General features: G+C 43.1%; 1 protein-coding gene across 2 annotated transcripts; it reads right to left on the bottom strand.

Moving 5' to 3' along the window:
* LOC143956171 (uncharacterized) lies at positions 1-19,320 on the bottom strand. 2 transcript variants are annotated; one of them, XM_077466316.1, is made up of 8 exons: positions 19,038-19,320; positions 9,946-10,083; positions 9,737-9,860; positions 9,583-9,621; positions 8,134-8,898; positions 6,513-7,286; positions 4,387-5,160; positions 1-2,020 (listed from the first exon to the last, which is right to left on the bottom strand). In XM_077466316.1, exons 1-8 carry the CDS (start codon positions 19,113-19,115, stop codon positions 1,197-1,199), a joined length of 3,516 nt encoding a protein of 1,171 aa, XP_077322442.1. In that variant the 5' UTR covers positions 19,116-19,320; the 3' UTR covers positions 1-1,196. The 2 variants fall into 2 exon arrangements, with proteins under 2 accessions (XP_077322442.1, XP_077322443.1); XM_077466317.1 differs by lacking the exon at positions 9,583-9,621.
* Between the last annotated feature and the right edge of the window lie 5,099 nt (positions 19,321-24,419).

Here is a 24,419-nt window from a genome sequence, read left to right as displayed (position 1 = left end):
TTCAGCAGTGATAACTTTAATTGTATGCATATCTTTAGGTAACATGAGAAGGGAACATCTAACTCCCACCATTACTCTTGTCCTTGTTGGAGATTTCCCCTCAGTTCCTGTCCGGATGACATAATAGAAAGAAGAGAAAATATTCTTATCGAGAACAAAGACAAGGGCAGAAAGTTTGAGTTTAATATAATCCTCTACAGCAGTGGTCTCCAAACTGTGGCCCGGGGGCTGGAAAGTGGCCCTTTGCGTGCCTTTAATCGGCCCTTCCTCCCACTGACACCAAGAATGGGGCACTATTCCTCTCACTGACACTAACGACGGGGCACTATTCCTCCCACTGACACCAAGGATGGGGCACTATTCCTCCCACTGACACCAATGATGGGGCACTATTTCTCCCACTGAAACCAATGATGGGGCATTATTTCTCCAATTTACATCAATGATGGGGTACGATTTCTCCCACTGACATCAACGATGGGGCACTATTCCTCCCACTGACATCAACAATGGGACACTATTCCTCTCACTGACTTTGATATAGCACTGTTCCTCCAACTGACACCAATGATGGAGCACTATTCCTCTCACTGGCACCAATGATGGGGTACGATTCCTCCCAATGACACCAATGATGGGATATGATTCCTCTCACTGACACCAACAATGAGGCACTATTCCTCCCACTGACACCATTGATGGGGTACAATTCCTCCGAATGACACTAATGATGGGGCACTATTCCTCCCAATGATAATGATGGGGCACTATTCCTCCCAAGGGCATCAATGATGGAGAATTATTGCTCCCACTGACACTAAAGATGGAGCACTTTTTCTGCCCTAATACCAAAGATGGGGCATTACTTACTCCCACTGATGTAAAGGCATTTTATACTTCCGCTGGCCCCCTAAATTCTGAAGGACTTTAAACTTGGCCCTTTGTTTTGAAAGTTTGGAGACCGTTGCTCTACAGACAGATTCCAAGAGAGCTCCTCAGGACCACAGGGTGTCATCTTTGTAATGAACAAAGTCCTAAACAAATAATGGAATACAAAAGGAGAGATTACCCCAGAACCCCTAAAACTAAAATATATTATTTGGGTCAGGTGACCTTTACAAGCTGCCCCATCTTTATCGCACGATCGTTCCATGACAATTCAGTCTACAAAACACCACCGTCGGTTTTCAGCCATCTCAGGCAGTATGCGTTCTCTGGTGGATAATTAGTGTTCCTTTTTGAGCAAAACATTTGCCGCATTCTGGACATGAGAAAGGTCTCTCGCCAGTGTGAACCCTCATATGTTTATCACGGTTTCCTTTACTGGGGAAGGATTTGCCGCACTCGGAACAGAAAAAGGGCTTCTCGCCCGTGTGGACCAACTGGTGAGTTTTGAGTTGCGATATGAAGGGGAAAGACTTTCCACACTCAGAACACGAGAAGGGCTTTTCTCGGGTGTGAATACTGTGGTGACGAATGAGGTCTCGCTTGCTTTTGAAGGACTTCTTGCACTCGGAACACGTAAAGGGTAGATCACCAGTGTGAATCCTCTGGTGTACCACCAGTTCATTTTTCCTCATGAATGCTTTTTCGCAGTCAGAGCAAGAAAAAATCTCCTTACCAGTGTGACCCATCTGATGTACATGAAGCTCATATTTCTTTTTAAATGACCTGCCGCACTCTAAACAGGACAACGAATCCTGGGGGTTCACTTGTTGATCATGAAGTTTTGCATGTCGTTCGAGACAAAATTTAACTTTAAAGCATTTGCCACAATCTGGACAGGGAAATGGGCGCTCATTGGTGTGGGTTCTCTGGTGATTAATGAGAGCGTGATTCCCGTTAAAACCTTTCCCACATTCTGAACAAGAAAATGAGCACTTCCTTGTCTGTGTCTGATGTATACTTTGATTAACAATGCTTACTTCCGGAGAAGTTGGTACCATGTCAAGGTCTTCTGCATTATCTTCTGGAGGTAAAACAGGATGTTTCTCTGAGGTATTCCAGTCATTATTTTCACCTGTTGAAAATAAAGGTACCATGCAACCAAACCAACAATGGCTCACTGGGTCAAGGTGTACACACGAAGATGACATTGCTATGGCAAGGATGGACCTACCGCCATCTCATTTGCTGGGAACAAAGTTAGAATATAATATAAAATATCCTGATTCTGTTTGTTGGGAAGACAATATTACTTTGAGAATTGGTGATGTATACTGTTTCAAATGATGTACAATATCTACACCTCATTGGTTGGAAATTTTTTTCATGTCCATCTCCATTTCTAAAAAAAAAAAAAAAAGAAAAAAAAAAAAAGGCCATCTTGATTCCTCAAAAGTCAATGGTTTCAATAAATGAGGTGGAGAAACTGTGTAGCATATGAAAGGCCCATCTTCAGTTCTTGGTATATGATGTGTAGTATCTCCACCTAATTTTGTTGGGAAGATAATGTTGTTTAAATATTTGACATGATGTACAGTATATTTGCTTTATCTTGATGTTATATATCGAGGAATGGAAATGGACCTTTCATATGGTGTACAGTATCTCCACCTCATTTGTTGGGAACATGACGTTATATTGAGGAATGGAGATGGACCTTTCATATGGTGTACAGTATCTCCTCCTCATTTGTTAGAAACATGACGTTTTATTTGGGAATTGGAGATGGACCTTTCATGTGGTGTACTGACTGTCCTCATTTGTTGGGAACATGACATTATATTGAGGAATGGAGAAGGTCCTTTCATAACATATGCAGTATATCCACCTCATTTGTTGGAACATCACATTGTACTAAGGAACGGAGATGGACCTTTTCTATAGAGAGAGACCTCCTCACATGTGGATCACCATATCAAAGGTCCATCTCCATTCCTCAATATAATGTTATGTTCCTAACAATTGAGGTGGAGATACGGTATCTTAACCTCATTTGTTGGGAAGATTATGATATTTTAAGGATTGTGGATTAATGACCTTTCCCATGATGTACAGTATTTCCACCTAATTTGTTGAAAACAAGTTGTTAAAAAAAAGGTCTCTCTCTATTTCTCAATATCATACTAAAGATTAATCTTCATTCCTCAACAAGACAATGTTTCCAACAAATGAGGTGCAGGTACTGTACACCATATAAAAAGGTCCATATACAGTTTGCAGTATTTGACCAACAGTTTCCACCTAACTTGTTGGGAAGATGAATATTTATAATGAGGAATGGAGATGGATCTTTCATATGATGTACAGTATCTCCTCCTCATTTGTTGAGAACATGACGTTATATTGAGGAATGGAGATGGACCTTTCGTATGGTGTACAGTATCTCCTCCTCATTTGTTGGGAACATGACGGTATATTGAGGAATGGAGATGGACCTTTCATATGGTGTACAGTATCTCCTCCTCATTTGTTGGGAACATGACGGTATATTGAGGAATGGAGATGGACCTTTCATATGGTGTACAGTATCTCCTCCTCATTTGTTGAGAACATGACATTATATTAAGGAATGGAAATGGATCCGTCATATGGTGTACAGTATTTCCGCCTCATTTTTTGAGACCATTACATTATATTGAGCAATGTAGATGGACCTTTCATATGGTGTACAGTATATTGTCCTCAATTGTTGGGAACATTACATTATATTGAGCAATGGAGATGGTCCTTTCATATGGTGTACAGTATCTCCTCTTTAATTGTTGGGAACATGATATTATATTGAGGAATGGAGATGGACCTTTCATATGGTGTTCAACATCTCCACTTCATTTGCTGGGAGAATTGCATTACACTGTGGAATGGGGAAGGCCTTTCATATGGTGTACGGCATCTTGATTTGTTGGATACTTGAGCTCATGGGGTAAGTATATTGACGATGCTCTCAAAGAAAATAATGAAAATGTGTCCATCTTTATTGTTGTTTGAAGATGTTATTATACTAATGAAATTATTTTTGTCCTTTAAAGAATAGTGCATCCTGTGTGCATTTATTGAACTACCAGACCATTTTGTACTATTCAAACACTAATCAAGACTTTTCCCAGTCAGCTTACAATAGTTTTTGGTACCCTTACTTTTCTGGTCTATGATGTATAATGAAGTCTTCTCTTACTGGATGGTGTGAAGTTCTGCTGATTTTTCTTCACTTTCAGTCAACCTTAATGAAACCTGTGGATTTGTCTATGCAGGTTTGCTATACTACCCCCAACAATCAATCACTTTACCACCACTCAGTTGTATTGCTGAGAATAAAGCTTAGCAGTGAAAGGAGGGGCTTGGGACTTGTTGCTTCACCACTCCTTGGTAAAGCATTATGTTTACCCTGATCTTGAACTAAAATTAAAACATGAGGCCCTACATTTTGTGTCTAATACTCACATGTGCTGCTTTCTAGAGAAGATTCCTCTTTTATTATTGTTGTAATTATTTCACCTTCTTGCATAGGCTGCTGATTACCCCCCAAAAATGTCTCTTCCTCCTCTTTCTTGACCTCAGAAAACAAAAAGGGCTTTTCAATGGTGTGAATTCTCTGGTGTTCAATAAGTTCTTGTTTATTTCTGAAGGATTTTTTGCAATTGGAACATGAAATAAGCGGTTCACTGGTGTGAGTTCTCTGGTGTAGAAGCAGATCATGTTTATTCATGAATGGTTTATTGCAGTGCTGACAAGGTAATGGGCCCTCGTTAGTGTGGGAGCTTTGGTGGAAAACGAGAGCGCGTTTCCTGGTGAAACCTTTCCCGCACTCCAAACAAAAAAATGGACCCTTCCCTGTGTGCGTCCTCTGATGTCCGCTGAGGGAAGAGATTGATGTGAAACATTTTCCGCATTCAGAACAAGGAAATGTCTTATTGCCTGTCTTTGTGACTGCATCCAAATTATTGGAAGATGATTCATTGAGTTTAGAATGGTATGGAGATCTGTCTGTACTGTGATAGCTCTGTTGGACATTTGGGAAAATAGTATGTGATTTATTATTGGACTCCTCGGAACTAAACACATCTGTTGCTTTCAGCATACGACCAAGTCTGTGATGTATATATTGGGTACCAAGGCTTGCTCCTGGAGAATATTGTGCCATGCCATTATCTTCATTATAAGCTGAAGATAAAATAAGGTGTCCCTTTGGAGTGTTCCAGCCATCGTGTCCACCTACTGGAAATATTTTTTTTAATCAGTAATAACATAATGCGCTTTGTTCATATTTCGTAGTTAGACATCATACATGCTGATCTAAGAGTCTAGTGATCCCAAGACTGTGGTTGACATAATACCAATAAAAGGATAGAAGTCAAAGCTTACAATACAACCAAAGCATCTATGGCATGTTGAATTAAGGTGTACATAAATAACATGACCTTTCCTATCTTCATTTGTTGGTAACATAACATTATATTGAGGAATGGAGATGGACCTTTCATATGGTGTACAGTATCTCCTCCTCATTTGTTGGGAACATGACGTTATATTGAGGAATGGAGATGGACCTTTCATATGGTGTACCGTATCTCCTCCTCATTTGTTGGGAACATGATGTTAAAGTTTGGCCAAAGCTCTTTCTGGTCAGACTTCTTTTCTAGGTCACAGGAGTGCACTTACTTTTGCACGCTTGTGTCCCAGAGTGGGCTACGGGCCACTGTCAGCTGATGTGACAAAGCCACAATATTTTCAGGATCTGCCTAGCTGCCCAATTGACAGTTCTCTGTGCATGCCTGAGAGCCAAAGCCAAGTGTGCCCACTTTCTCTTCAGCTTGGTGCTCCAATGAGCATTGGAGAAGCAGACCAAGAGCTGAGTGATCACCCAGTTCTCAGGCTTAGAGGTGACGAGCGACAGCTGTAGCATCAGTGTGAATCAGAATAGATTCAACGTTTTCTTTTTATATAATTTTTTTTTTAGTTGGGCAGAGTTGGACTTTAATAATAAAATACAATCATGAGATATCCATGAACATTTACCACCAAATAAAAGCCTAATGCCGCGTACACACAAACGAACTTTACGACGGACTGGAATCCATCAGACAATTCGATCGTGTGTGGGCTCCAGCAGACTTTTTCTTCCAAAAAGTCCGGCGGACCTAGAAATAAAAACTTGCTTCAAATCTTTCCAACGGACTCGAGTCCGGTCGAAAAATCCGGTCGTCTGTGTGCTAGTCCGACAGACTAAATCCGACGCTAGGGCAGCTATTGGCTACTGGCTATGAACTTCCTTATTCTACGTCAACACGTTCAAATCCGTCGGACTTTTGGAGTGATCGTGTGTCGCCAAGTCCATTCGTTTGAAAGTCCAGCAGACCTCAGCTGCAAAGTCCGTTGGATTGTCCGCCGGACCAAGTCTGTTGAAATGTCCGGTCGTGTGTACACGGCATAAGATGTTCAGTTTCATTAATGCATGACAAATTTGCAAAACTGCGTAAAGGCTTGTTTTACCTTTTGGCATCATGCAGTTCATTTTTTATAAAGTAAAATAAAAATGTGGAGTGCTGCATGTCATGTACAGTACTTACCTGTGCTGCTATCTTGGGAAGATTCCTCTTTTATTATTGTCGTGATAACTTCACTTTTCTGCACAGGCAACTGATCACCCCTCACATGGGTCTCTTCTTCATCTTTCTTGGACTCAGAATAGGACGGGGTCTTCACACTTGTGTGAGTTCTCTGGTGTTCAACAAGTTCTTGTTTATCTTTGAAGGACTTCTTGCAATCAGAACAGGAAATGGGTGGTTTACGGATGTGCAGTTTCTGGTGTTGAAGCAGGTCATGCTTTTTCATAAATGGTTTATTGCAATACAAGCAAGGGAATGGGCCTTCTTCTGTGTGGGAGCTCTTGTGAAAAATAAGAGCCCGTCTCCGGGTAAAACCTTTCCCGCACTCCAAACAAAAAAATGGACCCTTCCCTGTGTGAGTCCTCTGATGTCCGCTGAGAGAAGAGATTGAAGTGAAACATTTTCCACATTCGGAACAGGAAAATGTCTTATTGTCTTTCTGTGTAACAGTATCCAGATTGTTGGAAGAAGATTCCTTGGGATTAGAAGGATCCGTTGATTCATCTGCCTTGTGAAAGCTTGGTTGGACGTTTGGAATAATAGTTTGTGATTTATCATTGGATCCCTGGGAATTAAACCGATCTGTTGGTATTGCCACATCATTAAGTCTTTGATGTAAATATTGGGTACTAGGCCTAATTCCTGGAGGGTATTGTGCTATGCCTCTATTTTCTTCATAAAAATTTGGAGGTAAAATAGGATGTCCCCCTGAGGTTTTCACGCCATTGTGTCCATCTATTAGAAAATGTTTTTATTATTAATACAGACATTGTTTACATTTTGCAGTCAGGTTTCATGTATGCTGGTCTAGTTCTGAACTTTATCCCAGAGCTTAAAGGGGTTGTAAACCCTCATATTATGCATTAAGGTGAAAAAACTTCTGACAATGCCCGGCCCCCCTAGCCCCCCCCCCCCCCCCCGTTTTACTCACCTTATCCCCTTCGTTCCCTCGGTGGAGATGTGCTGGACCTCTCTGCCCGGGGTTCTTGGCTCTTGATTGGACAGATTGATAGCAGCCCAGCCTTTGGCTTCGGCTGCTGTCAATCAAATCCAATGACGCGGGCGCTGGGGGGCGGGGCCGAGTCCTACATTCTGCGGCTATGGACGCAAATGCTGGACCCGGGAGCACGCCCGCAAAATAACCTCCCGGGAGAGCGCTACGATGTGGGGGAGGAGCTGATAGCGCCGCCAGGGGACCCCAGAAGAGGATCCACTCTTCCATTACACATTCTGACGGGTGGCCTAATCTGACGGAACACCAGCAATCAGTTCGAGAGGGGTGGGAAGGAGGATCATTTTATCTTGGGGATGGGTTTTAAGGTGCCATTTTGCATTTTTATAGTTTGAAGATGTCCACTATACTGATAATAAAAGAGTATTGATATTTTTTTTTTTTTTAAAGATGAACACTCTGTGAAACTATATAACTATGCATATTTGACTTACAATTGATAAAGAAATTTTGATTTTTCTAGGTTAACTTACAAAAGTCACAATAGAAATCGGTATCCTTACTTTTCTGGTCTACCTCTACCGTTTATAACCAAGATGTGAAGTGCTGCGTAACATGTACGGTACTTACCTGTGCTCCTATTTTGAGACAATTTCTCCTTTGTTATTGTTGTAACCACTTCACCTTCCTGAACCATCAGCTGATCATTCCTTATGCTCGTTTCTTCATTCTTCTTGAATTTAGAATATGACAAGGGCTTTTTATTGCCGTGATTCCTCTGGTGTTCAACAAGTTCTTGTTTAATTTTGAAGGACTTCTTGCAATCAGAACAAGAAAAGGATGGTTTACGGATGTGCAGTTTCTGGTGTTGAAGCAGGTCATGTTTTTTCATGAATGGCTTATTGCAATACACACATGGAAAGGGACCTTCGTTGGTGTGGGAGCTCTGGTGAAAAATGAGAGCACGTTTCCGGGTAAAACCTTTGCCGCACTCCAGACAAAAAAAGGGACCCTTCCCCGTGTGAGTCCTCTGATGTCCACTGAGAGAAGAGATTGATGTAAAACCTTTTCCGCATTCAGAACAGGAAAATATCTTATTGTCTTTCCTCGTAACAGTGTCCACATTAGAAGAGGATTCCTCAGGATTAGAAGGGTCTGATGATCCATCTGCACTGTGACTGCTTGGTTGGACATCTGGATTAAGAGTATGTGATTTATCATTGGATTCCTCAGAATTAAACATATCTGTTGTTCTCACCATATGATCAAGTTTGTGGTGTATGTATTTGGTGACAAGGTTTAGTCCTGGAGAATATTGTGCCATGCCATTATCATGTTCATTACAATCTGGAGATAAGGTCTGTCCTTTTGAGATATTCTGGCCATCCTGTACATCTGAGGAAAAAGTATTTTTTTATTAATAATAACACAATTGTCATTCTTCATATATTGCAGTCGGGAGTCAATAATGTTGTCTAGTAGTCAACTGTTTACCAGATCTTTTGGCACTAAATTTGGTAGAATAATAACACCAACAGAAGGATAGAAATCAGAAAAGGGGTTCAATGGGATCATTTGAGATGGTTTGGGGACATGATGTTATATTGAGGAATGGAGATGGATCTTTCATATGGTGTACAGCATCTCCACCTCATTTGTTGGGAACATGACGTTATATTGAGGAATGGAGATGGACCTTTCATATGGTGTACAGTATCTCCTCCTCATTTGTTGGGAACATGACGTTATATTGAGGAATGGAGATGGACCTTTCATATGATGTACAGTATCTCCTCCTCATTTGTTGGGAACATGACGTTATATTGAGGAATGGAGATGGACCTTTCATATGGTGTACAGTATCTCCTCCTCAGTTGTTGGGACTATGACATTATCTTAAGGAATAGAAATTTGTTGGGATTAGATATTATACTTAAAACAAATATTATATTTTTCAGATAAGTACTGGAGATTGATCTAGTATATGGCATTTAGTATTCCAGACTCATTTTTTGGTCACATTAGCTCAAAGAGTAGGTATACTGATTATTTTCTTCTGAATAACAATGGAGAATTTACCTTTCAATATCTCTGGTGGGTTGCCATTACTGGATCCATCTGTAGAAACACACACACTGACTGAATACATTGTTTCTATGTGTTTATTAGATGATAGGAGATCTAGGTGGAGCCTCCGTACTGCTCTCTCCTTTACAATAAAGTCTCCTCTTACCCGGTGATGTGAGGGGCGGCTGATTGTCCATCATGACGTCCTTGTAGAGATCCTTGTGTCCTTCTAAATACTCCCACTCCTCCATGGAGAAATAGACAGTGACATCCTGACACCTTATAGGAACCTGACACACACAATGATACAGTCACCATCCAGACACATCCCTTGTCTATTACTGGATAATGTCCCAGAAATCCCAGCATGTTTACCTCTCTCGTCAGCAGCTCAATGATCCGGTTGGTGGCCTCCAAGATCTTCTTATTGCTCTTCGGAATCGATAAAGAATGTACAGAAGCCATAATGGAATTATGTTCACCTCCTGGGGTCTTTTTCACAACTATGTAATCCTGTGATGGAGAATACAAGTCACATTATATATTTCCCACCTAAACATGTCTCCTGAACAAACCCTAATGCACCTTCAAGCATTGAACCTTACTTTCAAAGGCGACGATTCTTCACCTAATATGTGCAGCTCAGCCTATATTCACTCTGCAGGTCAGTATAACTTTAGGTTTGGATAGAAAAGGTACTTGGAACCACTGTCAGGTTTTCATTGTTTCATTTTCTCTAAATGTGTCGATCACCAATTTTACCAGGAATGAAAGTGAGGGAAAAGCCAAAATTTTGAGGCAGAATATGGATAGAGAGGGAAATCTTCCAATGGGGACCCATGACAGATGTCTAAGAGGGGGTTTCTCCCACATTGGCAGGGATATCCTGATCCTACAGAACAGGAAGTGAAGAGAAATCTCTCCAATGAGATACATTTTGAGCCAGAACATGGATGGGGGGGGGGGGGGGGGTCTTCTGATGGGGACCCATTAGAGATGTCTAAGAGGGGATTTCTTCCACATTGGCAAGGATATGCTGATCCTACAGAACAGGAAGTGAAGAGGAATCTCTCCAATGAGATACATTTTGAGCCAGAACATGGATAGAGGAGGAAAATCTTCCAACAGGGACCCATTACAAAGGTCTAAGCCCTTGTACACGCGGTCGGACATTCCGATGGAAAATGTCCCATCGGACCATGTTGTTGGATAATCCAACCATGTGTGGGCTTCAGCTGTTATTTTCTGTCGGAATGTCCAACCAACAAAGTTTGAGAGCTGGATATAAAAATTTTCCGACAACATGATCTGATTGGACATACTCCGATCATGTGTAGAGAATTCGGATCGGACAAAGTGCCACGCATGCTCAGATCAAATTCCGAGACCAAAGCTATTGGCTACTAGCCTGAACGTAGTCCCATCATAACGAAATAACGTCATTACGTTACAAACGATCGTATTTTCCGACAACCTTGTCCGACCGTGTGTCTGCAACACCAGTTTCAGACAAAGTCCGTCGTAGAAAATCCGACAGATTTTGTTGTCGGAATGTCCGACCGTGTGTACAAGGTCTAAGAGGGGATTTCTTCCACATTGGCAAGGATATCCTGATCCTACATAACAGGAAGTGAAGGGAAATCTTCCAATGGGGACCCATGACAGATGTCTAAGATGGGATTTCTTCCACATTGGCAGGGATATCCTGATCCTACAGAACAGAAAATGAAGAGAAATCTCCCCAGTGAGATACATTTTGAGCCAGAACATGGATAGAGGGGGAAAATCTTTCAACAGGGACCCATGACAGATGTCTAAGAGGGGATTTCTTCCACATTGGCAGGGATATCCTGATCCTACAGAACAGGAAGTGAAGAGAAATCTCCCCAGTGAGATACATTTTGAGCCAGAACATGGATGGGGGGGGGGGGAATCTTCAGAGGGGAGCCCATGGCAGATGTCTAAGCCCTTGTACACACGGTCGGAGATTCCGTCGGAATGTTTCCTATTGGACCGTTTTGTCGGATATTTTTCGACTGTGTGGTCTGCATCGGACTGTTACCGTCGGAATATCCGACGGACCAACTTTTCCAACTTGCCGGTAAAATTTTCCCACAAAATGCTCCTATCGGACATACTCCGATCATGTGTAGCCTACTCCGACGGACAAAGTGCCACGCATGCTCAGATCAAATTCCTAGACCAAAGCTATTGGCTACTAGCCTGAATGTAGTCCCGTCGTAACGAAATAACGCCATCACGTTATGTACAATCAGATTTTCCGACAACTTAGTCCGACCGTGTGTATGCAACATCGCTTCCGGACCTCTTCCGGATTTAATCCGTCTGAATTACTCAGACGGATTTGGTTGTCGGAATCTCCGACCGTGTGTACAAGGGCTAAGAGGGGATTTCTCCCACATTGGCAAGGATATCCTGATCCTACAGAACAGGAAGTGAGGAGAAATCTCCCCAATGAGATACATATGACAAATAAAACCTGAAAGCTGTTTTATCACCTGTCTACCGGGGAAATATTTTATATTTTGTGCATTGTTTGCTCGAAATTACTGTAAACCATCCAAAAAAAGTATATATTTTCTAAAAGCAGAGGCCCTGGAGAATAAAATGGTGGTAGTTGCATTTTTTTTAATGCTGCATGATGTTTGCACAGCTCTATATCAAATGCATATTTTCAGGAAAAAAAAAGACTCAGTTAGACTTACCGGTGACGGTATTTCTAAGAGCCTTTCAGGACAACCCCGGAGAGTGTAGCTCCACCTTGCAATCAGGAAACACATGCCCACTTTAAAAACACCTCCTCTTCCTCCATGGCTTCAGTTATTGTGGCCTTCCGACGCTGGAAAACAAAGCACAGAAAGCACAACACCATGGTAGAACTTAATACATTTACTAAGCATAACCTAGGGAGGGAAGTAACGGTTGTCCTGAAAGGCTCTTAGAAATACCGTCACCGGTAAGTCTAACTGAGTCTTTCTCAAATCGCCTTTCAGGACAACCCCGGAGAGGATAACCGAGAAACTTACCCTAGGGCGGGACTACTGCCTGCAGTACCTTCCTGCCGAAGGCCTGATCTGCTGCAGACAGTAGATCTAACCGGTAATGCCGGAGAAATGTCGAATAACTGGACCAAGTGGCAGCCTTGCAGATTTGTTCAGGCGTGGCACCGGCCCTTTCAGCCCAGGAAACTGCCGTGGATCTAGTAGAGTGGGCAGCAATACCTGAGGGAGGTATTTCTCCTTTTGCTTTATAGGCTTCTGTTATAGCCAACTTAAGCCACCTACCCAGCGTACTTTTAGAAGCTTTCTCCCCCTTGCGTGATCCAGAAAATATCACAAAGAGGGCGTTTGATTTTCTAAATTCTTTAGTAACTTTCAGAAACTGTAAAAGACATCTTCTCACATCCAATGTGTGAAAAACTTCCTCTCCTGCATTTGCTGGGCTTGCAGAGAATGTAGGTAACACTATTTCCTGTGATCGATGGAAAGTTGAGGATACTTTCGGTAGGAATGCTGGATCCGTCCTCAGTACCACCCTGTCCTGATAAATTCTAAGGAAGGGTTCTGTAATAGCTAGAGCTTGGAGCTCGCTGACTCTCCTGGCCGAGGTGATGGCCACCAAAAAGATTGTTTTTAAAACCACCTTCTGCAAAGAAGCTTCCTGTAAGGGTTCAAACGGTGCTCCCGAGAGACCCTGTAAAACTGTAGACAAATCCCAACTGGGAAAGTCTTTAAGGGCTACTGGTCTATTTCGAGCAAGAGCCCTAAAAAATCTAGAAATTAAAGTTTCTTTAGATAAAGTCTTTTCAAAGAAAACTGATAAGGCAGCCACCTGAGTCTTCAGGGTACTGGCTGCGAGACCCTTCTCCATTCCTTCATGGAGAAACTCCAAGACGGACACCGTGCTCTTGACCTTGAGTTCTCTAGAACTGCACCAGGAGTTGAACTTTTTCCAGACCTTCATGTAAATTGCCTGTGTAACTGCCTTCCTACTGGACAGCAGGGTCTTTACTACTTTATCTGAGAGACCTTTAGCCTTTAACAGGTCCTCCTCAGAAACCAGGCGGTTAGCTGCAGGAGTTCCACTTCTGGATGACTTACTGTCCCCTGGGATAACAGATCTTTTCTGAGTGGTAACCTCCATGGGGGCTTCGAGGCTAGGTTTCGAAGACCCGCGAACCAGGGTCTTTTTGGCCAAAAAGGAGTGACTAGTATTAAGTCTGTCCTTTCTTCCCTGAATTTCCTCAGTACTAGTGGAATTAGAGGAAAGGGGGGAAAGGCATAGCACAGCTGGTAATGCCAGGGGTGAGCGAATGCATCCAACCCTATTGCTGCATCTCCTCGGTGAAGAGAAAAGAATCTGTCCACCTTTGAGTTCTGCTGGCTGGCAAAAAGGTCTACCTGAGGAACCCCCCAGGCCTCGGAGATCATCAGGAACACTTCCTGATTCAGACTCCATTCTGCCTCTAGCAATTTGCGCCTGCTTAGGAGGTCCGCAAACAAATTCTGAGAGCCCTTCAGATGCACTGCCGATAGTGAGGCTGTGTTCTGTTCTGCCCAGGCTAACAACAGATTGGCCAGCTCCATCAAGCTCCTGCTTCTGGTTCCCCCTTGCTTCATAATGTAGGTAACCGCTGTTGTGTTGTCTGACAACACCTGAACATGGTGACCTCTCAAACTCTGCTGAAATGCCACTAAACCCAGAAAGATCGCCTTCAACTCCCTCCAGTTGGATGATCTTTGAGCTTCCTGTTTGGACCAGACCCCCTGAGATGTCTGACCATCCAGATGGGCTCCCCAGCCCCAGGCACTTGCGTCTGTAGTAAGGCGCTTGTCCACAGGAAAGGTCCACACCAGGCCCCTTGAGAGGTTTGCCTGGTCTCTCCACCACCAAAGAGCCCTTTTCGTCTTTGACGAAATTTTTAGCTGTTTTTCCAAAGGATCCTGATGGGACCAGCTTGACAGAACCTCCCTCTGAAGGGGTCTGGAATGGAACCTGGCCCACTGAACAGCCGGGATTGCTGCCGTAAGCAGGCCCAGAACTGCCATAGCCATCCTGACTGAGACTGTCTGGTTGCTCTGTATCCGCTGTACAGCTAGCTGTAACTTTTCCTGTTTTTCCAACGGCAGGAAAACTTTCTGGAGAATCGAATTTAATGTATACCCCAGAAATTTCATTTCCTGTGAGGGGGTCAGGATTGACTTCTCTAGGTTTAGAAGCCATCCCAGGCCCTCGAGGTGAGACTGGGCCCTCTGGAGATTGACTAGGGCCTGCTCCCTGGAGTCTGCAAAAAACAAAAGGTCGTCCAGATAAGGAACGACTGGAATCCCCTTCAATTTCAGGGGTTCCAAAGCCTCTGCCATAATCTTCGTAAAGACCCTGGGAGAGGACGAGAGTCCGAACGGCAGAGCCCTGAATTGGAGGTGCCATACCGAACTCCCTACCTTCAATGCCAGGCGCAGGAACTGCTGCGATGCCTGATGAATTGGTATATGAAGGTAGGCATCCCTTAGGTCCAGGGATGCCATGAAGCATTCTGGGGTCAACAGCTTTGTGATGGAGAAAATTGTATCCATCCTGAAATGTTTGTACCGAATGAACCTGTTCAGGAATTTCAGATTCAGGATTAGACGGTACTTCCCTGAGGGTTTTTTCACCAGAAAAATATGTGAATAAAAACCCCCGCCCTGCTGGTTTACTGGGACTTGAATCAGAACCTCTTGCTGTATCAGCTCCTGTAACAACAGCTTCATTGCAGAGGCCTTCTCCTGATCCCTTGGCAATGTTGTCACATAAAACCTGCTCGGGGGTAGTTCTGAAAACTCCAACCTGTACCCCTGATTGACAACGCTCTTCACGAACAGATTTGGAGACAGCCTGTCCCATTGTTCGCGAAAAGCTGACAGTCTCCCCCCCACTGGGGAGATATTGTCACTTGTTCTTAGGGGACTGCTCTGGGGGAGATCTAAAGAGGACTCCACCCCTGCCTTTGCCCTTCTGTGAACCCCATCTGCTCTTGTGCTCCTGGTCTTTTTTATGGGACTGCTGAAAAGCACGAAAATTCTTTTTAGCAATCTGCTTTTTCTTAACTGGAAAAGCCTTCTTTTTATCGGCTGTTCTATCCAGCACAGACTCTAAATCAGGACCAAAGAGCAAGTCACCCGAGAAGGGAAGACCACACAGCTTGACCTTAGAGGCAGTGTCCCCATACCATGTTTTCAGCCAAACTGCTCTCCTGGCTGAATTTACAAGAGCCGAAGACCTAGCGGCCAGTTTAACTGATTCTGCTGATGCATCCGCCATGTATTTGACTGCATTCAGGATCAGTGGAAAGGACTCTAAGAGATCCTTGCGGGGTGTCCCCGCCTCAATATGGCTCTTCAGCTTCTCTACCCAACATTCCAGATTCCTGGCCACCACCGTAGCTGCCATTGCTGGTTTTAGACTGACTGACGCAGCATCCCAAGCTTTTTTAAGGATGGAGTCAGCTTTTTTGTCCATTGGGTCTTTAAGGATCCCCATATCTTCAAAGGCTAGATCCGTTCGTCTGGATACCTGCGAGAAAGCTGCATCGACTCTGGGTTTCTTGTTCCAAACCTCTGAGTCCTTATCTTCGAAGGGAAACCTTCTTTTGAGAGCTTTAGAGAAGAAAGGGGCTTTTTCTGGGTCCTTCCACTCCTTTCTCACTGAGTCTGAGAGGACCCTGTGGACAGGAAAAACTCGCCGTTTTGTTTCGTCCAACCCCTGGTACATTTTGTCATGAACTGACAGTTGTACTTTTTCTTCCTGAATTTCTAGAGTAGTGTAGATTGCTTTTAAAATATCATCTACTTCCTCTAGTGATAGCTTGAATTTGGAGCCCCTGCTATCTTCTTCCTCTTCCTCCTCCTCAGAATCCCTGAAGGAGATGAGAGTACTACCCCCTTCGTCTCCAGACTCTTCAGTTTCCACCTGTCTGGATGACGACGCCCTGGGGCTGGGCGGTAAGTTCTGAGGCTCGGTCTGTGCGGGAGGGTTTTGTATCAGGATGGACTTGACTGAACTCAAAGAGTTTGTCAGCTCTTTAACCGAAGAAAACAAATCCTTATATTGTTGAGATGTTTCCTCTTCCATCAATTCTCTGATACAATTTCTGCACATTGCCTTCTGCCATGAATCTCTGAGGGGGGTTTTGCAAGAAGGACATTTTCTCTGACCTGGTCTAGCTTTTCCTAGTGATTTTTCCTGAAACGACATACAGGTTTAATTCACTAAAAGCTCTCAACAACCAGTTGCTTAACACCAAGCCAGTGCAGAGACCCACCACCAAACAGACCTACTAGTGAGACCCCAGAACTAGGCTGCAAAAGGTCAGAGCGAAGTCCACCTCTGACCTGCAGCGACAGGCCCCCAAGAGGGGGGAACAAACAAAGACATACCCACAGTAAAGCAGAGGGTGCCAGTGCACCTTACGTACCTGGGCTGGACCGGTGCTGGGGGCGCCTGTCTCCGCCATAGCTGGCTTGCACTCTTCCATCGTTTGAGTGAGGCAGCTATTTTACAAACAGCTCTCATTTTAAATTTTCCCGGCCGCCGCGTCATCAAGGCCGGCCGGAAGCGGAAGCACACGGTCACCTGACCCGCCCCATGACCCCTGCGTTCCAGGCGCTGAACCACGGCGCCACGCCCCCTCAGAGCGCCCGCGCGTCACCGTGAACGACGCCGTCGCCGCCCGGGACCCGGCGCCGAAAACGGAGCCATGCCGCTGACCTGCAGCGGCCTCCGCCAGCAACAGAGCCCTCCCTGCGCTAACAAGCGGACACCGGGCACCCGACGCCGGCACTCCGAGGGTCCTTACTCCCGTGAGATGGCGGGACCAGGAGCTCCAGGAGTCCTCTCCCCGTGGAGATGCTGCTGGGGGTCAAAGAGAAACAACCTGCAACAAAAGGTAAGCCTTACTCCCCTGCAGAGAGTGTAGCTCTCCCTGGTTCAGGCACATGCTTCCTCCAAGGAGGAAACACAATAACTGAAGCCATGGAGGAGGAGGAGGTGTTTTTAAAGTGGGCATGTGTTTCCTGATTGCAAGGTGGAGCTACACTCTCCGGGGTTGTCCTGAAAGGCGATTTGAGAAAACACAAATTAATTTTTAGTGCAAATAAATAAATAGGCTCCATTCACGAAGCGGTATCTACCACATTATAGAACGCGGTAAAATACTGTTTAGCGCTTTCCAAAATTTGTTTTGCAATTCACTAAAAAAATGCTACTAAAATGCTGCATGCGCTACTATATGAAGCGGTGCGGTATTTACCCGTCCTTAACAAACAAGTAACTGGCATGGTTGTTAAGGAATGGGCGGCTGCCACGTCCTCAACAACCATGACTCAGCTCCGCTAAACATGTAGGGGGGGGGGGGGTGGTCCGGTATTGTTCAGGATGGGGGTGCACTTGCTCAACCCCCCCCTTTCCTGGCCTGCATGGTCAGATAAAGGTCTGGGGTAAATTTGGGGGGGGGGGGAGCCCATACCAGAATAAAAAAAAAAACATTTTGATGTGAGGTTCCACTTAAAATTCACACCAGACCCAAAGGGCTTGGTATGGATTGAGGGGTGGACCCTACGTCGGTTTTTTTTCCTGGATTTTTGAATGCCAGAAATTTTGTTTACGGTCAGCGGGGGAACCCGTGTAATTTTTTGCCATTTTTTCAGTAAAAAAATAAAAAAAAATGAAAAGAAGTACTACATTGTTAAAAATGCTTTATCTTTTATGTTTTGCTGTCAGCTGGGGAACCCGTGTCATTTTTTAGACATTTTATCAGCAAAAATAAAAATAAATAAAGGAGTACTACATTGTTAAAATGCTTATCTTTTATCAGGAAAAAAACAAAAAAAACGTTGGTAATGAAAAAAAACAAAAAACACAGTAATACTATGTTGTTAAAAATGTTTATCTTTTACCATAGAAAAAACAATCTGTAAAAAATAAAAATAAATTGTAATTAAGGAAAAAAAGCAATACTACATTGTTAAAAATGGTTATCTTTTATCAAAAAAATAAATAAAATAAAAAAAAGAAACCTAACTAAGATATTTTAGCAGCTTGTTAGCAAAATTTCCCTCCCACCACAAAAAAAAAAATTACTGGTTGTTAGTAACACAAATTCTCGAAAAAAAAATTGTCTTTTAAATTATTAAACTATTGTCAGTTTAAATGAAGATTACCCAATTTGTATTATTTATTTTTTTTCAAGGCAAGTAGCATAAAAGCGGTTTAAAAAATTATAATTTTTACAAAAGTTAAAAGCGATAAGCAAAAAATAAAAAATAAATAAACTAAAAAATGTCTCCACTGGCAATTTTGCACTGATCTGTCCTTGAAATAAAACTGTAGTAAATAATGTTCTTAGGCAGTTATCAGAAAAATAAATTAAACAAACTTAGCCACTGCGCTCCCAGAATCCTCCTCACCTCTCCGGTCAGCAGGTAGATGATGTCCAGGGTGAGCCGTAATATTTGCTCGGAGAGGCGCTTGCAGTCTGCCTCCATGACTCTCACACTCTGCTCCACTCTCTTCCTGCAACAATACTGCCCATCCCCCAATGACTGGCATTATGGGTAAAAATACAGGCATTGTAGTGATTGGTTCTTCTCGCCCATATTGTTGTAGACCAGAACGAAAACCTTTAAATAGAATGCCGTCAGCCATTCATGTGCTTATTAGGCTGCATTCCTAGTTGTCTTCACTTATGGGCTACAGTAAAATGGCCCTACAGAGGCTTACATTTATTCATTCAGGAAATGCAGAGGGGGAAAAAACAAACAAACACACACACAAAAAAAAAAAAAAATTGCAACGCAAAATGGGAACAATACAACAACAATAAAATACATAAAAAAATATAAAAAATTAGCACAAACACACAAGCAAAATAATAAGAATAAACAACAATAAAATACAAAGGAAATACAATAGAAAAAAGAAACAAAACAAAAATACATATGCAAAAAAAAAATGGCAAAGCAAAATAGAAAAAAAAAAAAATACAGAGGAAACACAAAGGAAAAAATACAAACGCACACACAAATCTGCACAGCAAAATGGGATTTTTTTTTTTTATAGATATATTTTTTCAAGCATACATTATTTTGCCTAAAGTTGGCCATACACTGGTAGATTTATGGATGAACGTTCGTAAAAGAAAAGATTCTCAGTACATTTAATGACTTGGCGAATGCCGATTGAAAGTGCTTCAAAATGTTGTTTGCTTATAAATTAGATTTTGGAACAAATGTACTTTCCATACACTGTTAGAAATTAGTTTATTTGAAAAAAAAAATAATTCCATCCTGCTCCTTCAAAGTTTTCTCATCACTGCTAATAAAAACAATCGTTGATTTTCATTAACCCTGCTAACGATTAGAAAATTGAACGAAGGTTCTTAAAAAAAGAAAGATTGCAAGTGGAACACACAGGAAAGTCAGCACATTGTTAAATTGTTAATTAACACTCTCATATGTTAATGAATTGTACTTTTGCAATGCTAATGGTGGTTTTGCATATCCTGGAGTATGATTCTTATGTATAGGAAATATAAAATAAGGGACATAAAAAAGAGGGTTCCTCATATCTCATCCACAGACAGCACCATTGACACAGACAGCACCACAGACAGATCAAGTACTGACAGCAGGTTGTGTACATTCTCCTCTCTCACCTCAGTTCTCCTCTATCACCTCAGTTCTCCTCTATCGCCTCAGTTCTCCTCTATCGCCTCAGTTCTCCTCTCTCACTTTAGTTCTCCTCTATTGCCTCAGTTCTCCTCTATCGCCTCAGTTCTCCTCTATCACCTCAGTTCTCCTCTATCGCCTCAGTTCTCCTCTATCGCCTCAGTTCTCCTCTGTCACCTCAGTTATCCTCTCTCACTTTAGTTCTCCTCTATTGCCTCAGTTCTCCTCTGTCACCTCAGTTCTCCTCTGTCACCTCAGTTCTGCTTTCCATCACCTAATTTCTCCTCCCTATCACCTCATTTTTCCTCTCCATCACCTAATTTCTCCTCCCTATCACCTCATTTTTCCTCTCTATCACCTCACTTCTCCTCTCTATCACCTCACTTCTCCTCTCTATCACCTAAGTCCTCCTCTGTCACTTCAGTTGTCCTCGATCAACTAAGTTCTCATCTACTGTTACCTCAGTTCTCCTCTATCACCTCAGTTCTTCTCCTTGTCACCTCAATTCTTCTCTCTCACCTTAGTTGTCCTCACTAATCTCAGTTCTCCTCTCTGTTACCTCATTTCCTCTCTGTCACCTCAGTTGTCCTCTATCACATTAACTCTCCACTTCTTCAGTTCTTCTCTCTCAACTCAACTCTCCTCTATCACCTCAGCTTTCCTCTATCACCTTAGTTCCCCTCTGTCACCTCAGTTATTTTCTATCACCTCAGTTCTCCTCTATCACCTCAGCTTTCCTCTATCACCTTAGTTCCCCTCTGTCACCTCAGTTATTTTCTATCACCTCAGTTCTCCTCTATCACCTCAGTTTCCCTCTGTCAACTCAGTTCTCCTCTATCACCTCAGTTGGCCGCATGTCCTTGATCAACTAAGTTCTCCTCTATTAGCTCAGTTCTTCTCTTTGTCACCCCAGTTCTTCTCTCTCACCTCAGTTGCCTCTATCACCTCAATTGTTTTCTCTCACCTCAGTTTTCCTCACTAATCTCAGTTCTCCCTCTCTATCACTTCAGTTCTCCCTCTCTATCACCTCAGTTCTCCCTCTCTATCACCTCAGTCCTTCGCTGTGATCTCAGTTGTCCTTGATCAACTAAGTTCTCCTCTATTACCTCAGTTCTCCTCTATCACCTCAGTTCTTCTCTTTGTCTCCTCAGTTGTCCTCTATCACCTCAGTTCTTCTCTTTGTCACCTCAGTTCTTTTATCTCACCTCATTTCTCCTCTGTTACCCCAGTTCCTCTCTCTCAGCTCAGTTCTCCTCTCTGTTACCTCAGTTCCTCTCTATCACCTCAGTTCTCTTCTATCACCTCAGTCCTCCTCTGTCATTTCAGTTGTTCTCGATCAGCTAAGTTCTCCTCTATTACCTCAGTTCTCCTCTATCGCCTCAGTTCTTCTCTTTGTCTCCTCAGTTGTCCTCTATCACCTCAGTTCTTCTCTTTGTCACCTCAGTTCTTTTCTCTCAACTCATTTCTCCTCTCTGTTACCCCAGTTCCTCTCTCTCAGCTCAGTTCTCCTCTCTGTTACCTCAGTTCCTCTCTTTCACCTTAGCTCTCCTCTATCACCTCAGTCCTCCTCTGTCATCTCAGTTGTCCTTGATCAATTAAGTAATCCTCTGTTACCTCAGTTCTCCTCTTTTTCATCTCAGTTCTTCTCTCTCACCTCAGTTGTCCTCACAAATCTTAGTTCTCCTCTCTGTTCTCAGTTCTTCTCTCTCACATTGGGTCTTCTCTATCACCTTAGTTCCCCACTGTCACCTCAGTTCTCCTCTATCACCTCAGTTCCTCTGTCACCTCAGTTCTCCTCTATCACCTCAGTTGGTCTCATGTGATTCCAACGATTGGTTCTTTTACTATTCTTTATGAAATTGAACACCATGTTGGACCTTCATCGTTCTGATTTCAGAAATGTGCTGTGATTAGGTTCCTGAAGGCAGAAGGTGCTCCTCCAGTCAAATTTATTGATGTTCGAAACCTGTTTATGGTGATATAGGGAGGGAGTAAGGTAATACCTCAGTTCTCCTCTTTGTCTACTTAGTTCTCCTCTCTGTTACCTTAGTTCCTCGCTCTCTCACCTCAGTTCTCCTCTATCACCTCAGTTCTCCTCTGACACCTCAGTTCTCCTCTGTCACCTCAGTTCTCCTCTGTCACCTCAGTTCTCCTCTGTCACCTCAGTTCTCCTCTCGATCACCTCAGTTCTCCTCTCGATCACCTCAGTTCTCCTCTGTCACCTCAGTTCTCCTCTGTCACCTCAGTTCTCCTCTCGATCACCTCAGTTCTCCTCTCGATCACCTCAGTTCTCCTCTGTCACCTCAGTTCTCCTCTCGATCACCTCAGTTCTCCTCTGTCACCTCAGTTCTTTTTTCTCACCTCAGTTGTCCTCACTAATCTCAGTTCTCCTCTCTGTTACCCAAGTCCCCCTCTCTCAGTTCAGTTCTTCTGTTACCTCAGTTCCGCTCTATCACCTCAGTCCTCCTCCCTCATCTCAGTTGTCCTTGATCAACTAAGTTCTCCTCTATTACCTCAGTTCTCCTCTTTGTCATCTCAGTTCTTCTCTCCCACCTCAGTTCTCCTCTATCACTTCAGTTCTTCTCTCTCACCTCAGTTCTCCTCTATCACTTTAGTTCTTCTCTCTCACCTCAGTTCTCCTCTGTCACCTCAGTTCTTTTTTCTCACCTCAGTTGTCCTCACTAATTTCAGATTTCCTCTTTGTTACCCCACTTCCTCTCTCTCAGTTCAGTTCTTCTCTCTGTTTCCTCAGTTCCGCTCTATCACCTCAGTTCTCCTATGTCACCTGAGTTCTCCTCTCTATCACCTCAGTTCTCCTCTGTCACCTCAGTTCTTTTTTCTCACCTCAGTTGTCCTCACTAATCTCAGTTCTCCTCTCTGTTACCCCAGTTCCTCTCTCTCAGCTCAGTTCCTCTCTATCACCTCAGTTCTCCTCTCTATCACCTTAGTCCTCCTATGTCATCTCAGTTGTCCTCCATCAACTAAGTTCTCCTCTATTACCTCAGTTCTCTTCCTTGTCATTTCAGTTCTTCTCTCCCACCTCAGTTCTCCTCTATCACTTCAGTTCTTCTCTCTCACCTCAGTTCTCCTCTGTCACCTCAGTTCTTTTGGACCTTCACCATTGTGACTTCAGCAACGTACTGTGATTAGGTTCCTGAAGGCAGAAGATGTTCCTCCAGTCAAATTTATTGATGTTTGAAACCCGTTTATGGTGATATAAGGGAGGGGGTAAGGTAATAAACCCTATAGACTAGTGCTGTATACTGCTGTATACTGTATACTAGATGTATGTACAAGGGAGGGTTTTGCAGTCATGGATTTAGCATATGTGAGAGTATAAGGTATAAGCTGGCAACTCCTTCTCCCAATAAAATTACTTTATTGATAAAGGGTACCATGTGGAGTTAGAGCCTCTTGCGCATTTTGGTAAAAAAGTATTCATAGCCAGCAAAGTCTTTTTACCGAAATGCGTAAGCTACTGTAACATGCACACTGTATCCTTTATCAATAAAGTACCTTTACCTCCCAGAACGAGTTTTGGGCTTTTTATCTTATAGCAGAAAGAGAGATATAGTGGCTGTATTAACATCCTTTAAAGATGATATATAAAAAAGACCTAGGAAGTTGGACATTACTGGTACCAAAAAGGGAACGACTCCATAAATGTATATATAAAAAATATATGTATTTTATTAACAAACAATTAAAAATTAATAAAAACCCGTATGCACAATATAATGCCCGTATTAGACCCCTTTCACACTGGGGCGTTTTTCAGGCATTTTTCATGCGCTTTAGCGTTAAAAAAAGCGCCTGTAAAGCGCTTGAAAGAAGCCTCATCTGCAGTCCCAATGTGAAAGCCCAAGTGCTTTAAGAGCCCTTTCACAATGTCAGCGCCCGAAAAACGCTCGTAAAGCGCCGCTTAAACTAGCAGCGCTTTACCAGCATTTTTCGAGCATTATTGGGGCGCTTTTAACCCCTGCTAGTGGCCAAATAAAGGGTTAAAAGTGCCCACAAAACGCTGCTGCCAATAGCGTTTTTCAGGCGTTTTTCAGGCGTTTTACAGGCGCTTCCCATTGATTACAATGGGAAGGGGCGCTTTAGGAGCAGTGTATTCACCGC

This window comes from Lithobates pipiens, unplaced genomic scaffold, assembly GCF_037356315.1.
Source record: "Lithobates pipiens isolate NorthernLeopardFrog02 unplaced genomic scaffold, aLitPip1_a1.2 Scaffold_35, whole genome shotgun sequence".
Lineage (NCBI taxonomy): Eukaryota > Metazoa > Chordata > Amphibia > Anura > Ranidae > Lithobates > Lithobates pipiens.
This window is presented reverse-complemented; position numbering and strand designations above follow the sequence as displayed.

What these genes read in the sequence shown, in the direction of transcription:
- LOC143956171 (XM_077466316.1), bottom strand. Translation starts at nt 19,115, where the DNA reads ATGGAGGCAGACTGCAAGCGCCTCTCCGAGCAAATATTACGGCTCACC. An exon ending in GTCTCAAAATAGGAGCACAG is followed by an intron (nt 7,287 to 8,133) that starts GTAAGTACCGTA and finishes ATTTTCTAATAG; the next exon opens with ATGGACACAATGGCGTGAAA. An exon ending in TTCTCTAGAAAGCAGCACAT is followed by an intron (nt 2,021 to 4,386) that starts GTGAGTATTAGA and finishes TATTTTCAACAG; the next exon opens with GTGAAAATAATGACTGGAAT.